Raw genomic sequence first — 15,274 nt, 5'->3', positions numbered from 1 at the left:
AAATGATAATTATTATAGGAGATGTTACTTTCAATTTTTATAGACTAGAGAACTTTGATGTATCCAATCAATCTTGCGCATTCTCCCATCAGATGGCCTGACTGTCATGTAGTTTGATGAACTATGAATGTATGTAATTGTATGTAATTAGATTTATATAGCGCATAACGCCGGGGTCTGTATGCGCTGATACAACAGAGAGCAAAAAAGAAAACTAGACCATTAATCTATTCTAACTAACCATGAACAAAAAATAAATTAAAAAATAACAAAACAGACAAGCAGAGGAACCAAGATCACTGCAGTTCTCCTGCAGTTTTTAAGTACTACTGCAAAGCAGCAGCTGGCAGGCTCGTAATTCACAGGTGAACTAGTGAACCTGGCATCTGACTCACCTATCCTACAAAAAAAAAAAGCAGCAATAAAGAAGGGAAAGAAAAACTAATAAATAATATGCAATTCTGAAAAGATGTGTCTTCGGCCTTTGTTTAAATGAGGTAAGAACTAGCCATTGCACATGTTTTCATGAAACCTGATGCACAGAGTTAATTATAAGTCTTTTATGTCAAAAATACCTTCAGTTTTTACACTAGTCTTATCCACGGCCTAATTACCTGTAGTATAATTACCATAACACAATATAATACAGTATTATTGTCTGACTTCAGTATAACTTAATAATGTGAGGTGTAAGAGAAAACGTGAGTATTTTTTGTAATATTATTGAAATTGTCAAATGCAGATACGGAAATCGACTATCTCATTGTGCAGGCTATCGTCACTTACAGTAGTTTTGTTGATGACAGTCAACAGGGAAAAACGATTGGAAAACGTAACTAATAATAGTATTTTGTATAATATTCAGTCATCGTCTTAGAGTTCACGTCTTTTGTTTATGTTGTGGCAGCAAGAACAATGGATAGTTAGGCGAGGCTTGCATCAAAATGAACAGTAGGTGTAAAATGCATCGGATGCGTCAATATAGTGGACGTGAAATAAACACGTCATAATCATATTTCGAATGCGTCAGGCACGTCCAAATGGGGCACTTGTTTTAAGCGGTACTGTACTACTATGATTTACATCAAATGATGAGATTTAAAATTGTTGCAGTCCAGCTAGATCCCCTAGAACTGTACTGCTACTGACTTCCTGTCGGCTCTACATTTAACTAGAGGTTAAAAAGTAATAGGTATATAAAACCATTGAATGGTACTAATGCTATAACAATCATCACATTTGACATGTATAGTACAGTGTGTTACAGTTTAATTGATGACAAGATAACAGCACTTAAGGAATTTATTATATACAACTGTTAGGTACATTCTGTATTAAGTTCGTTTGATGTTAAACTGTTTTGTGACAATAATCTACTGAATAGGAAAACGTGCATGTGATGTGGCTAAGATCAAAATGCATCATAGTTACAAAAGAAGTTCAGAAAGGTGGATGTTGAACATAAAAAATTTGGGGCTGCACAGTTCGAAGTTATACCACTTTAGCATTTAATGTAGGGAAAATGTTATTTGCTTTCCAGTCCTGAGATAGGTATTTAAGGATATATTTCTTTTTCACAAGAGCAGAAAAATAACCCCAAGAGTTTGTAAAGCATTGTGTCAGCCAATTCATGGTTTGAACTGCACATGCCTGTATCCATGGTCAGCTGAGGTCAATCGACATAAACCTATGCTTCTTTATGTTGAATAACCTCGATACTGCCATGCGTGTTTCAAGCTACGAATTGGCTTATTCGTGAGTGTGATTGCTATTGGTAGTGAAAGAATTATAAAAAAAATTCTAAATGTTCATACCAGTGTTTTGTTAGTTCTAACATAAAAATCCTTATTTTTTTCTTGTATTTCATGTTTTTTTTTAATGAACTATTTAAATGTTAATTATATGAAATAAAGTAAGTACGATATTGTACTTGCTCTTCCAAAAGACTTCTCAAAATATTTGCACTGTATCTTGCGCCATTTCGACAAAAGTATTACAAAAATTGTAGTATTAATAGTTGAACATAATAAAATACAAAGCAGCTGTAAACTATACTTGGCATTATCTGCTGAGGATTCCAAGCTAGTTAATTAGATATTCGTTATACTAGCATCAGATTGGTTACTTAATATCAGTCCTGTGTGAAGTCAAGCGTTCAATGCACATAATGCCTTTTCTTGGAGTATTTGTAGTGAAATTTGCAGAAAATGCCCAATTTTAAAGAAAATTTCATATTTCCAGACATTTTTTTGGAATTTTGATGAACTAAGGTGATAGATTAGATATTCAGGAGTCACGTAAACCAAAAATCTCAATTTTGAATAAAATGTACTTAATGCAGAATTGATTTTTCAGTTTTATTTATTTCTTTTTTTTTTTTGTAGATACAACAGGAAATTTTATATTTCTATTTTCGTTATTGAGATTTCATGTTCACCCAGTAAAAATGTTCCTTTGAATAGCCATAGTTTGCAGGGGTCCCGAGTCTCCCGGTGGTCGCGGGAATGGGACAGTCTCACATACTCCTGCAAATATTCCTGGAAAATAACCCATCTCCTGCAAATTCATAATATTTGCGTGTTTTTACAGTACTACGTAAGTTATTATCAGTTGTCTCACGGAGGTCAGTGCCTATGAGTGTCACTGCGCACAGCAAAATAAAATCAAATAAGCCTGTTAAGAAAGTTCATTTAACCAAATATTCCGGAAGGGATTTCTTCCAAATTTGAACCCCTGAGTTTGGAGAAAAATTATATTATAATAGGTTTTTGCTGCTTTACACTTTATGTTCACTCTACAATAAACACACGTCCTACAAGCGCACATGTTTGCGTATATTTTGACACTGTTGTCTTGCGGGACTTAAGCAATGATATCCAAGGGGTTGGGGTTACCGGAAAGGTCCATTATTGTTGTGAGGGAATTCTTCAAGATTCTTCTGCAACCTGGCTAGCAAATTGTCCAAGGTTTTATGGATTTAGACAAAATTAGTTCAAAATGGTTCAGTTAATTTTAAGCCTATAATTTTCTGCACATGCTCAGCCAGTTTCCATGTTTAGCCGATGACTCCGAGTAAACGTATCAGTGCTATGTTGTTATCATAACACACTATACAATTGTACTGTAATCGAACAATTAAAGATCAAAACAATGTTTCTAATTTTGATAAATAGGCCATCCCATAGCAAGACAATGTAACTGACTATTATATTTTTGTGCAGTTACGTTCTTTTACCTTGGAAGGGCCCGAAATAAGACAGTAAAATTTTTTTGTTGTGTTTTTTTGTACAGTATTTTAAAAATTTCTTGTAATGTGAATTAAAATAATATAATATTAATATCAACTATTTGTACTTGCCAACAATGAATGCAATATTATTGATTTGATCTATTAAATTTCTGCAATAAAGTAACATCCCCAATTCACAAAAGCAAGCAATGAACATAAAAATATACAAGGGTTGTCAAAAGCAAACTGAATGACTGTTGAAGCATCTTTTAATTTTAACAGAAAAAATATACTTTAATTGCAATAAATTAGCTCTCTGTATTTAATGCAACTACTGCGTCCTTTTAAAATGATATCTTTAATCTTGAGAATTTATTCTGTCCAACAATATAATTCCTGTGCCTCATCAATCAACGACTGCTTTGATTGTGTATTTTAATCGTTGGACTATTTGTATACTTTAATAATTTTCCCAGAACAGTAAACCACCATATTCATTTTCTGTCAATTGATACAGATAGAGATAGACTTTATTATCATTTGCATTGTGATTGAGATACAGTTTCGCAAACAGCCATTTGGTGGGATGAAAATAATAAACTTGAATAGAATCAAGCTTGCTTATCATGATCGATCTGTTCCATAAAGTATTGATTATATATTCAACTTTATGTGTGCAATAGGTTTTTAATTTTTAATGTTTTCTTGTATTTTAATAACTACTGGGGTTTTTAGGAGTGAAGTTTTGCCCTACCTGACATGTTATCGTGCCAAATACTAAAGTACATTCCCAAATACTTGCGAACAAAATTTGTAAGTGATTCAGGTAGGAATTGAACCCATGACTTCCAGGTAATTATAGCCTTGTGCTTGGTGTTGATCCCCAAGTAGCAATGGGTACTTCAATTGCTATTACGATAAGTTTGCACAGGAAAATATCATATGAGTGATGTTTTGCCTTACCTGACATGTTATTGTACCAAATACTTCATACTTGCCAAAAAAAAAATTTCACAAGAATATATATATTTTTTTTCCATTTGATATTTTATTACCATGTTGATTATTGATACCAAGCTGATTTTCTCAGAAATTATTTTAATATTTTTTTTATATTTTTCAGGGGGAAAGACTTAGAATGGCTCCAAACCAGTGCTGTCCAGAATGTGCTTCCAACTCAGGGTCATGTCAGTACAATGACGAAATAATCGGGGTAAGTTACTGATGTATCTCACCTTCTTGTGAACTTGAATTAACTTGTATTTCTTTGAGTGCATTAGACATACAGTATGTTCCAAAGTTGATGTTTTACCAGAGTACAATAGCAGTATTATAATGATAGGATGTCTTTTGTACAACAGAACTAGGACGCTTTGTGAATATCTGCAATAGTCGTAAGCACAGGAAAACCACTGGGGCATGGAGTCTGTCTAAAATTTTGCATAATGCATTTGCACACCCCACTACCTACCCAGATAATAAGTTCTTTATTGCGAAATATCTGAGAGCTTTACTGTATATTCTCTTTGATAATGATCACTAGTTGATTTGTCTATCTTGAACAAATGGTTTTACATGAAGGCTTTTCATTAGTAATTTTTATTAACTTTAAATTTGGTGGCTGGTGAAAGGGGGTTCTGTTATTGAAAACTGATATCATACGAATACAAAAGTGGCATTGATGGTGAATGTGCGGACAATTGTGCATCATCATTCCCATCTATGCTTTGTCAATTGCTTCATAATTATGGCTTGAGTTTAGAACACAGAAGCATATTGTAATATAGAAATTACTTTTCTGTTGATGTAATCTGTTCATTTTTGCTATTTGCATAATTTTTTTATTTGGCTCCTCAATGTCTAAGTAATTTATACCATTACTGGATGGATGGAGATATGTGGATGGATGTGAGAGCTGGCAGCTCAATCACACTGAAGAGTTACGCTCAGGGCCGCCTTAGGGTCGGCATTTTTTAGGTGTGAACAATCAATAATTGTTAAGCCAGTTCCGAGCCGACCTAAATTTAGTCCAACTTTTGAGTCAACTTTACATCTGAATGTAAGCTGAACCTGGGCCGGCCCAAGTTCGCTTTTATTGCAGTCAATTTTGACATCTTATCTGTACCATATTCATCCAAACTGACTAGCTCGAAAAAAACAAAAACCCATTGAGAAATAATTGTTATTAAAAAACTGTAGAGTAAATTGTATTCAGTTGAACTATAGTTTTTGAATGAAAGTTGTTATATATAAGGATTCTATGCCTAACTCATTACTGCTGACAGCCTACTGTGCGAAGCATGCAACCTCACGCACCATGTTGTAAACATAACCACCAGATACAAAGCTTACGCATGGGTAGTTAGGCAGGTGTATGGAAATATGCTGTGACTTTCTTTTCTACAATTGACTTGCAGTAAAAAGAAATATTACAAGCTCAAGAAAACTCATTTTTTATAGCACACATTAATTTCACAAGTTTATATTCTAAAATCATAACACTGTATAGTGGTATCATTCTTCCTGTGAACGTCAACCTCCACCAACCATGTGCATTTTGTGTCAACGTTTGTGAAGCTACTCACATGACCCCGATGTACGAAAAAAATAATTGTTATTATTATCGTCTCCATAATCATGAAGCAAAATGCTACGATAAAATTGAAAATTATAAGGACAATAATTAAAATTAGGTTCATGTTTTGCGTGAATTCCATGCGTTTATGCTAGGTTGGGATTTACCGTTCCACCATTATGTAATGCGATCGCCTAATACCTAATATGAACCCATATCCCGCAAATTCATAATATTTGCATATGTTTTCACTTATTTATCATTTTGTGTATCACAATGTGCAGCAAAATAAAATCAAATGTTATGAAAGCTCATTAACCAGATCAGTGGTGGATTTAATAGGGAAGTCCCCATCCCCATTTTTTTTTCTAAATTAAAACAAATGATGGAGAGAAAAAGAAAATCATATTCAAATTTAAGCCTGAATGTTCCATTTCTGGCCATCTAGAGGTGCCATATTTATACATTCTCTTACCTCAGCCCAACCATGGTGGGGTTGAGATAGACCCTACATATGTGAAAGCCCCTCCCTGTTCCCATCTATTGGGAATTCTTGGATCCGTCACTGCAGATGTCTTGACAGGAGCAAATTTGGCGTGGTCAGGAGCTCAAAATACAGTATATGGAAAGTGATAAAGGGGGTAAAAGCCCCAAAAGACTGACAATTTATCTATTAATATATAGAAAATACAGTACATTTAATTTATTCTTCCCTACGAATTGTGGTTCCTCTTCCCAACGGGGTAAGTGGGATGGGGGGGGGGGTGGTGGAATCTCCTCAACAGGGCCCAGCCTCTCCTCCTCCCATCTTCCCCCAGTATTGAATTTTTCCAACTTGGGACCCCTACAGTGCTCGCGTAACACATCCTAATCCATATGTCGTTAGTCCGATTCATCTTTCTTTTGATATTTTTTCCACCTCTACCCATGGTCTGCTACCTGTATTCATTAAAACCTTTTTAAATTTTCAAGAAATGGGTTATAATAGAACCCCTCCTTTGGGACACCCGTATTAAGGAGACACCCGTATTAAGGGGACACTTTTCTGTGAAACGAGGGACAATATATTTTTTAACACTATGGCCAACCCCTTAAGGGGACATCCCTATTAAGGGGACGGGGACACTTTCTGAGTAAGCCAAATGGTGAAATAACCCCTATTAATGGGACACTTAATTTTTTTTTATCTTTGTATCACGACAACTACAGCAGTCTCAAAGTAAGAGAAATTCATTCAACTTCATATTTTAACACCTGTTGAGCAATAAACCAGACTTTTTTCCCCTGAATTTTTAGAATAAACATTGGTATACTGTAGGCCTACTGAATGAGTTACTTATGTAAACCAGTCTTGTCAATTTCAACATATCCATGGGGATTTCATTTCCTTTGTTTTTCGTGTACTTTCATATAGGATTCTAATACATACCATAACATGCACCATTAATTCTAAGTGGTTACTCTATTCATGCTACATTCATCCAATAGTAAGCTCAATATTTTAAATATAAAAAGGAATATTTGGTCATTAACATTGCATCATGAAATAGTGTTGGAAACATTTAATTATTATTTTATTATTTATGTTGCTTATACAAAGCGCTTCTTTTCCCCTTGTCATTGGGTCCGCATGTGTTAAGTGTTGCTGCTGGTAAACATCGCAGGAGTAGGCAAACCCACCAGATACCTATTTATACTTCTGGGTGGAAAAAGTCATGCAGTGATGGTTTGATTAAAATGGGAGGGCATAACATGTACCATACAGGCCTGTATGGTCTACCTAAGAGCCCGACAATACAGCAAGGGACTGAAACCCAGACCTCGAGGTTGGGATACCATACTGTTCCCGCTGCACCAAACCGCTTCTACAACATATAAAACTATTGTTGTTTTAATTACATTTGTCATGATTTCATATTATAAATTGTATTTGCATTGCAAATTGTTGCTATAAATTAGATCTAATTCTACTTTTAGTATAGCTGATTCTTATGTCAATAAAAATAAAATTATACAGAGTGTATGTTTATCGTTGTATGAAAACATGCCAAAAACCCCTATTAAGGGGACAATTTCGCATTTTTGGTTATAGTGTCCTCTGAATAAGGGTATCCCTATTCAAAGGGACACCCCTATTAAGGGGATGCTTTTTTTGGTCCTTCAGGACCAAAAAAAGTCTGTATTTTCCAAGAGATTTTTTACTGCTCATGGGACACTAATGATCACAGTTATTACATTACAGCCAATAGTGAATGGTTGTCAAAACACAACTGAAGAAACCAAAACAGTACCAGAACTTTGATATACAGTACCTGTCAATAGGTGTGAAATCACCATATAAATTAATAGAAGTAATGTAATACCAGCATCAAACTTTAGATAATTTATCTGACATATTGTCACTCCAGACAATATTTACAATATTTTGTCAGACATTAAGTTGAAAAATGAAAGCAGTACTCTACTGTACCTGTGAATTTATTATCATAATCTAGGATAAATTTCACTGACAATCAATAACAATTTCCAAAAAGTGTTTAAAAAAAAATAGTAGTACAGTACTAAAAATACTTTATCCAGTTTCTGTTCACTTGTTGTAAAGAAGCTTGATGAGCATGCTTAGTGTAAAATAAAAGTACAAGTTTGCCAGGAGCAAGGAATATAAACCAAAACAGTAAACTGCTCTTACTCTACTTCATCATCAAAAACAACAGATATGCAAAAAATGGAACATTAAAAATATAGAGCTGACAAGTTCTTTTTTGTAAAAGCTGGTAAGAAACAGAGTACTTATTCAGAACGTTTCGATCTCTCACAGAGAAAAAAAACTTATTACATGATTAACTTAAAATAAAAGATCCAGATTTGACGTTAACAACCAGAATTTGAATATAAAAATCAGCATTTTTGTAAAGTAAAAGTATGAAAAGTTAAATAAGCAAACAAAGGAATTATTAATATCATTAGAAACAATCACAAAAGAAAATAACACAAGTATAAATAATAAGAATTTGCTATATTTAACAGAATTTATATAACATTTGAACTTTAAATACTTCAAAACTTCAGTATAGCGCAGTTATTACAGTAGGCCTAATATTCTGGTTTGCATTTTAAAGTAAAACATCTGAAATTAAATGTTTAAAGAGCATTTCAAAGTACTTTCAACCATGCAAACAATTGGTAATAGTTGCATGTTGATGCTATAAATCGACCAATTAGATCAATCAACATTTCAACACTGCACTACTTTGTATATTCCATACAGTGTTCAATAACGATATTTAAACATTTTATGAGAATCAGCATTAATTCTTTAGATCCTGTACAAATGTAAATAACCAGAGTGCTTTTAACCTGAACAGTAAATGACTGTTTTCCACTCATCATCAACATTTTTTTAATATATTTTTTCAATATTTAACATAATAACCATGTGGTTATCATTGTTAACCAGTTTTAATATCATTTACAAATGATTTAGTATTGATTTTAATAGGCATTTACTTATTAAATCATATTACTAAAATTATTAAGTAATGCAATTAAAGAAAACATGTTGTTATTACATTACAGGGTGCTGTGTTTGGTGATACACAATACATTGCATAAATTACATTAATCTACCTCATAGTAATAAGACCTACATTTCTGATAAATCACAGGGTAATTTGTCTGGTGTATACATTCTATGTTTCATAAATGTCAAAAACATACTCCTTGTGAAAATAGCTCTGCCACACTTTTTACATGACATTTTCATTGAATTTTGTTACTGTAGATTATTATCCTATTGCACAGATGCTTGTATAACTTAGTGAATGCAATTAGTTGGCTAGGTGCCATGCCTTCATGTGTTTAGCTTTGCAATTGTTTGTTATTTCAAGAGGAAGGGGAACCCCAATTCTGATGTTCACTAAAAAGTAAATGTTCTTTAAATTTCCACTTTTAGATACGTTTTTGTGGACTCTTTTTAAAAGTGGCTATTTTCAGATTTTGTAATTCGAATTTCACAAATTCAGTGTCGTCCTACATTTCACAACACGTTACATTTTGAACACAATATTAAATGATACTATGTTCAATAGAACATGAACCCAGTCACTTTTCACGATTCGACCCTAAGGTGACCACTGTGACCTTTGACCTCAAGCTGTGAACACCCCCTGTTTGGTAGGAGTTTGTGTTATGCAATTGGTCCAATCATTAGTCACTAGCAATATTTGATAATTTTCACCAAAATGACTCTTGTGACTTTTGTCCTATAGGCAAAGAGTATTTTTTTTCATGTTTAGAAGGTCCTAAGGATCATTCCTGGTAAATTCGAGCTCAATTGGACTATTCTGAAAATTTGACCCCGATGACCCCTATGTAACCCCTGATCCCAGACTAGGGTGTAAGAGGTGTCACTGGTTCTTAGTTATCAAATTTGATTGAATTCTGTTCAATTGTTTGCCATTAGTAGCATTTTGAACCTTTGACCTATAAACTTTGACCTATGAGGTGAAGAGTATTTTTTCGTGTTTAGAAGGTCCTAAGGATCATTCCTGGCAAATTTGAGCTCAATTGGGTTATTTTGAAAATTTTAACCCGATGACCAGTATGTGACTCCTAACCCCAGAGTGGGGTGTAGGAGGTTTTGCTGGTTCTTAATGACCAAATTTGATTGAGTTTAGTCCAATCGTGCAATTAGTAGCATTTTGAAATGTTACCAGATAGAAAAGGATAACCCTTTAATGACCCTTGACCCTAAATCGCTGAACAGCATAGAGACCCTACCTTATGCTAATACACATGTGCACAGGGCAAGACTGTATGTTATTTGTGACAGAAATCTTCTATTTATTTTTTTACCCTAATGACCCCAATGTGACTTTTTGACCCCAAGCAGTGAACACCCCATATATGAGAGGTGTCACCGGCTATACTGACTAGGTTTGGTTGAAATCAGCACAACCGTTTGGCACTAGCAGCGTTTTGAAATGTGTCCAGAAAAAAGATAAAAATAACCCCTTAATGATCTTTGACCCCTTATCCCTGAACACCCTATAGACTGCCTTATGCCAATGTATATGTGCAAAGGACAAGACTGCTACATTATTTGTGAGAGAAGTAGCCTTTTATACGATTATTGGTTTTTTTTACCTCGATGCCCCTTGTGTGACCTTTGACCCCAAGTTGTGAAATGGGAGGTGGTGCTGGTCCTACTGACCAAGTTTTAATTAAATTGGTCCAGTAGTTTGCCACTAGTAGCCTTTTAAAATGTTGCCAGAAAGAAAGAAGAAACTGCTCAGTAACAACCCAGTCAGCCTGCTGCTGACTGGGTAATGAATGGGATTTATAAACGCGCCCACACCGTGGTGGCTTTAATTAGATTATTTTTAGGTAAATTTATACTAGTTAAACCTAAATTTGTGTTTGTTTGGTGAGTTTTGTAGCTGTTTGTAATTCTTGCGATAAACACTTGGTTATTTTTGATGATCAGATGTGGCGAATTCTCTTCAGATTACTAAGGAAAATCTTAGGCTGCATTGTGTTCTATAGTCATACGTGGTGGACAGGTAGGAGGCCGTACAGATAGCTAGGACAATACCTTAGCAAAACCGAGGGATTTTCTGTATGCAAATTAACGTATTGTGTTTGCATTCCAAACGGATTACCCCTCTAACATAAGGAACGCATACTTCGTTCTTCATACTCCATTCAGTATTTGATATGTATTTGGCCAAGTTGATGGTCCGTTAATTATAATAGTAGGCCTATATGGATAAAGCCTTGAGGATGCCAAATTAAAATCCAAATGTAGAAGAATCCCTACCGTCATCTCGCAGAGATCTTATCTTTTTTGGTGGTATTTCATTCTCAAAAGGTAGGTCTTGGATTATCGGAGTAAATAATGCTAATATAATAGACATCAACCTGTACCGTCAGTGTGGATGACCAATGTTAGGTCAATTATGAACAAATTTGACGACTTTTCTACTAGGATTAACACAACTCACCCAGACATTAGATATTATCGAAATGCACCTTAAGCCACACATTGCTAATAACTTACTTTAAGTGGTTAACTTTGTAAGGATAGGCTTGAAAGAAACCAAGGCGGTGTCTTAATGTACATCAATGAGAATATTCCGTACAAAGTTTAGTCTGAACTCATACCGATTTCAAATCTATTTGGATTACTATCTGCCCAAAAAGATTACTACGTATATCCACAAACTACTTCGATCATGGCCAAAATTTAAACGCTTTTTCATTAAAACCTGACAAACTATTCTTAAAATTGTAGTTTTTATCCATCGATCCATTTTCGAGATATATTAGGTCTGGGAACTTTTGGCACCAACACTTGAATTCCTTTCTTGTAGCTTGGTTAAAATTTCACGAAAGTTTCTTTCATATAGGTTGATTATTTATTTATTTTTTGAAATATCTGGTCTGGGACATTTTCCTTTCAATGGTTCTCATATCCACACCCTATTCTGAGTCATACCTAACAATCCTTGTAACTTGCATTTAATTAAGATCTGTGCAGCTGTTTTTGAGATATTTTGAACACAAGAAACATGGACGACCTTAGAAATTAAAATGACCCTCAAACTCACCCCCAAATTTGGTTAAACTTTCACGAAAGTTTCATTCATATAGGTTGATTATTTATTTTTTGAAATATTTGGTCTGGGACATTTTCCTTTCAATGGTTTTCATATCCTCACCCTATTCCAGGCCGTCACCTTATCCTTGAGTCATTGCATTTAAGAACCCCCAAATTTGGATTGTCACCAACACTTAATAATTTCTTTCTTGTAACATTGCTAAACTTTCACAAAAATTTCATTCATATCAGTTGGTTTGTTTTTGAAATATCTTGTTTAGGACCTTTGCTCTTAAATCCTTTTAATGGTCCTGACATCCACACCCTACTTGGACCATCTCCAAAATTTTATAATTCTTTTATTGGGTTAACACCTAACACACTGTTATTTTCAATTATGTCTATGCAGCCATTTTTGAGATATGTCACACTCCAAAAAACCACACGAAAACACCAAAACTTGACAAAACACAACACACCCACATGCAAACTTACACGACTGAAAATATATATCTCCTGGCAGAGATAATAATAATAATGTGGACTTTAAATAGCGCCTTACACTGAAATATCCCCAAAGCGCAATAACAATGATTATATGATAGCATTACAGGGCATCATATAAATTTTATTTGTGCAGGAATAGACACATTCCACAAGGTTTGTAGTGGGTATTATTATGGAGAATTTACAGTGCGATCAGTGTTACAATTATAGAAAAGAGAAATGTTTATGGTTGCAAATAAACCGACCACCATTATCGTGAGAATTAACTGGCAAGGAAAGGCACTACGATAGGTTAAAATAAATAGTGTTTATTAATACTTATTCTAACCATAGAGAAAATAGAACAGAAGGAGTAACATCGAGCGAAGATCAAAGTTACAGACCTCCTCGCCGCGATGGTAATTATCTCACCGTTACGTAACCTACTTGACAACAAGATAAGCTGAAATCGGCAAACGCGCATGCGTCGATAACTCTTACAATCATAACATAGCAACGTATCACGAGCGAGATCGTCGTGATTGAAATATCGATTTAGGCCTAGGCCTTAATTAGGCCTATAGGAACTGGAGGCAACAGGAAAAATAGAAAACCAATTAAATGGTGATGTTTTAATTGGCATGTGTGTTTCGAAGAGAGTGTGCAAGTGTATTATTTTTAGCCTACAGGGCAGGTTGCAGCCTAGGTAGACCTAGACCGGGAGTAGATCTTGGAATAGCCAAGGATCGGCCTAGGAAGGAGCCTACACGATCTTCTTGATCTTTGATATTTAATTAAAAAGGCCTAGGCCTAGCTATGTTAGTTTTAGTGAATACTAGGCCTTAGCTTACCACTGGTACCTGTCGTGATGGCCAGTACCAGAACAAATTTAAGGCCCTAGGCAATATTAACATTCTCTAATTCATTAATAATAAAAGTTAGTAGGCCTAGTGTAGAGCCTACCATAGGCCAACACTACTTGCTGATAGACTAGGGCCTGTAATTATGCAGCCTAGTAGCTAGGCCTATGTTATGATAATTGTGTGTCAATACTAAATTTAATATTTATGCATTTTCATTTTTATTATATTCTTTACTGATTCTATATATAAAAATTAATATATTATGATAATTCTCCACCACCCATTTCATCAAAAACTATGATATACTGACTGTAAATGGTAAATTTTCACAGGGATGCACTTTTATTTTTCAGGTGTTAATAGACCGGCAAGTAAATTTTTGGAAGACGATGCTATATTGGAGGGGTGAAGGGCTATTGCATCAACATTGACCCGTCACATAATGCAAAGCATGTTATTTTATTGGCAAAAGACATGGAGACGCAATTTTTTAATGCTTTAAAGCAACTGCTGCATAGTTGTAAATGTTGGATAAAAACCATGCTTTTTTAAAAGTGTATGTTAAAAGAATGAAAGTGGCAAAGTTTTAAAAAAGGAAGGTACTGTCATAAATTATTGGATGGGCTTTATGTAAATAGTAGAAATTTAATTTGGTAATAAATACACAGGTGAGACTTAACGGTACTGTAAGTGTAATATTTGTTTGTTGATTAAAATGTATCCTGCATCATGCACAGATGAAATTTTAGTGAAGTGATGAATGTACATAATTTTGATCAGATAGTGAGTATGATGAATGGTGAGTTAATACTGTATCTAGATGTGTATAAGAGACAGCAAACAAAGAAGACAACTTCAAATCTCATTTGTAATTTGGTGGTTCTGAAAAGAACCGTTTGGTTTGGAAAAAAATTGGCATGCCACACATGATCTGGTTTTCTTCTTTCTTCGAAGATGCAATTCGTCAATGGTGTTCCTTGCCATCATCATCAGGAAATTCTCAGGAAGACCTCAGATGGAGTGGTTGTTCATGATTCTATAAAATGAAGTAAAAAGCATTTCCAACATGAAAAACTGTTGCAAAATCAATAAATAAAAATGTGTGCCTGTCGATATGGACAAAACTAGGCTACAGTATCTATAGACTATGGCTAAATAAATATAATTACTGTACAATAATCGGTCGGCCCCCTAGCCTGGAGAAAATGATTTTTAAATGAAAATGATAGGTAGGACCATGGGCAGGACTCAGCAGACAGCTAGCCTAGGCCTATAAAGCCTAGGCCTATAAAGCCTAGGCCTATAAGGCCTAGGCCTACAACACAATTATTTTCGTTATTTATAATTAGTAAAAACAAAAAAATACGTGGGCAAAGTAAGTAAAAAAGTGGACAGTGTTTTTAATTTTTTTTCGTTTTTAAGGGCCAAACTTGACAATCGTAAGTAAAGTGAAGACCTGGACGTAACTGCAAATGAGACTACTAAGCGTAGTCCTAGGCTTACACATGAGCGCTACAGAGGCC

General features: G+C 34.6%; 1 protein-coding gene across 1 annotated transcript in view; it reads left to right on the top strand.

Moving 5' to 3' along the window:
• Nucleotides 1-4,351: 4,351 nt before the first annotated feature.
• The window catches only part of LOC117117629 (extracellular matrix protein FRAS1-like), a gene marked incomplete in the record, with an annotated part of 121,841 nt that continues 110,918 nt past the window's right edge, over nt 4,352-15,274 (top strand). The window contains 1 exon segment of the mRNA XM_033261997.1: nt 4,352-4,442. Coding sequence (XP_033117888.1) covers nt 4,368-4,442 — 75 coding nt within the window.

This window comes from Anneissia japonica, unplaced genomic scaffold (genome assembly GCF_011630105.1).
Source record: "Anneissia japonica isolate Jap-2015-1 unplaced genomic scaffold, ASM1163010v1 scaffold3334_len1275209_cov185, whole genome shotgun sequence".
In the NCBI taxonomy this organism is placed as follows: Eukaryota; Metazoa; Echinodermata; class Crinoidea; order Comatulida; family Comatulidae; genus Anneissia; species Anneissia japonica.
Note: the sequence above shows the minus strand (reverse complement) of the source record. Positions and strands in the feature narration are given on the sequence as shown.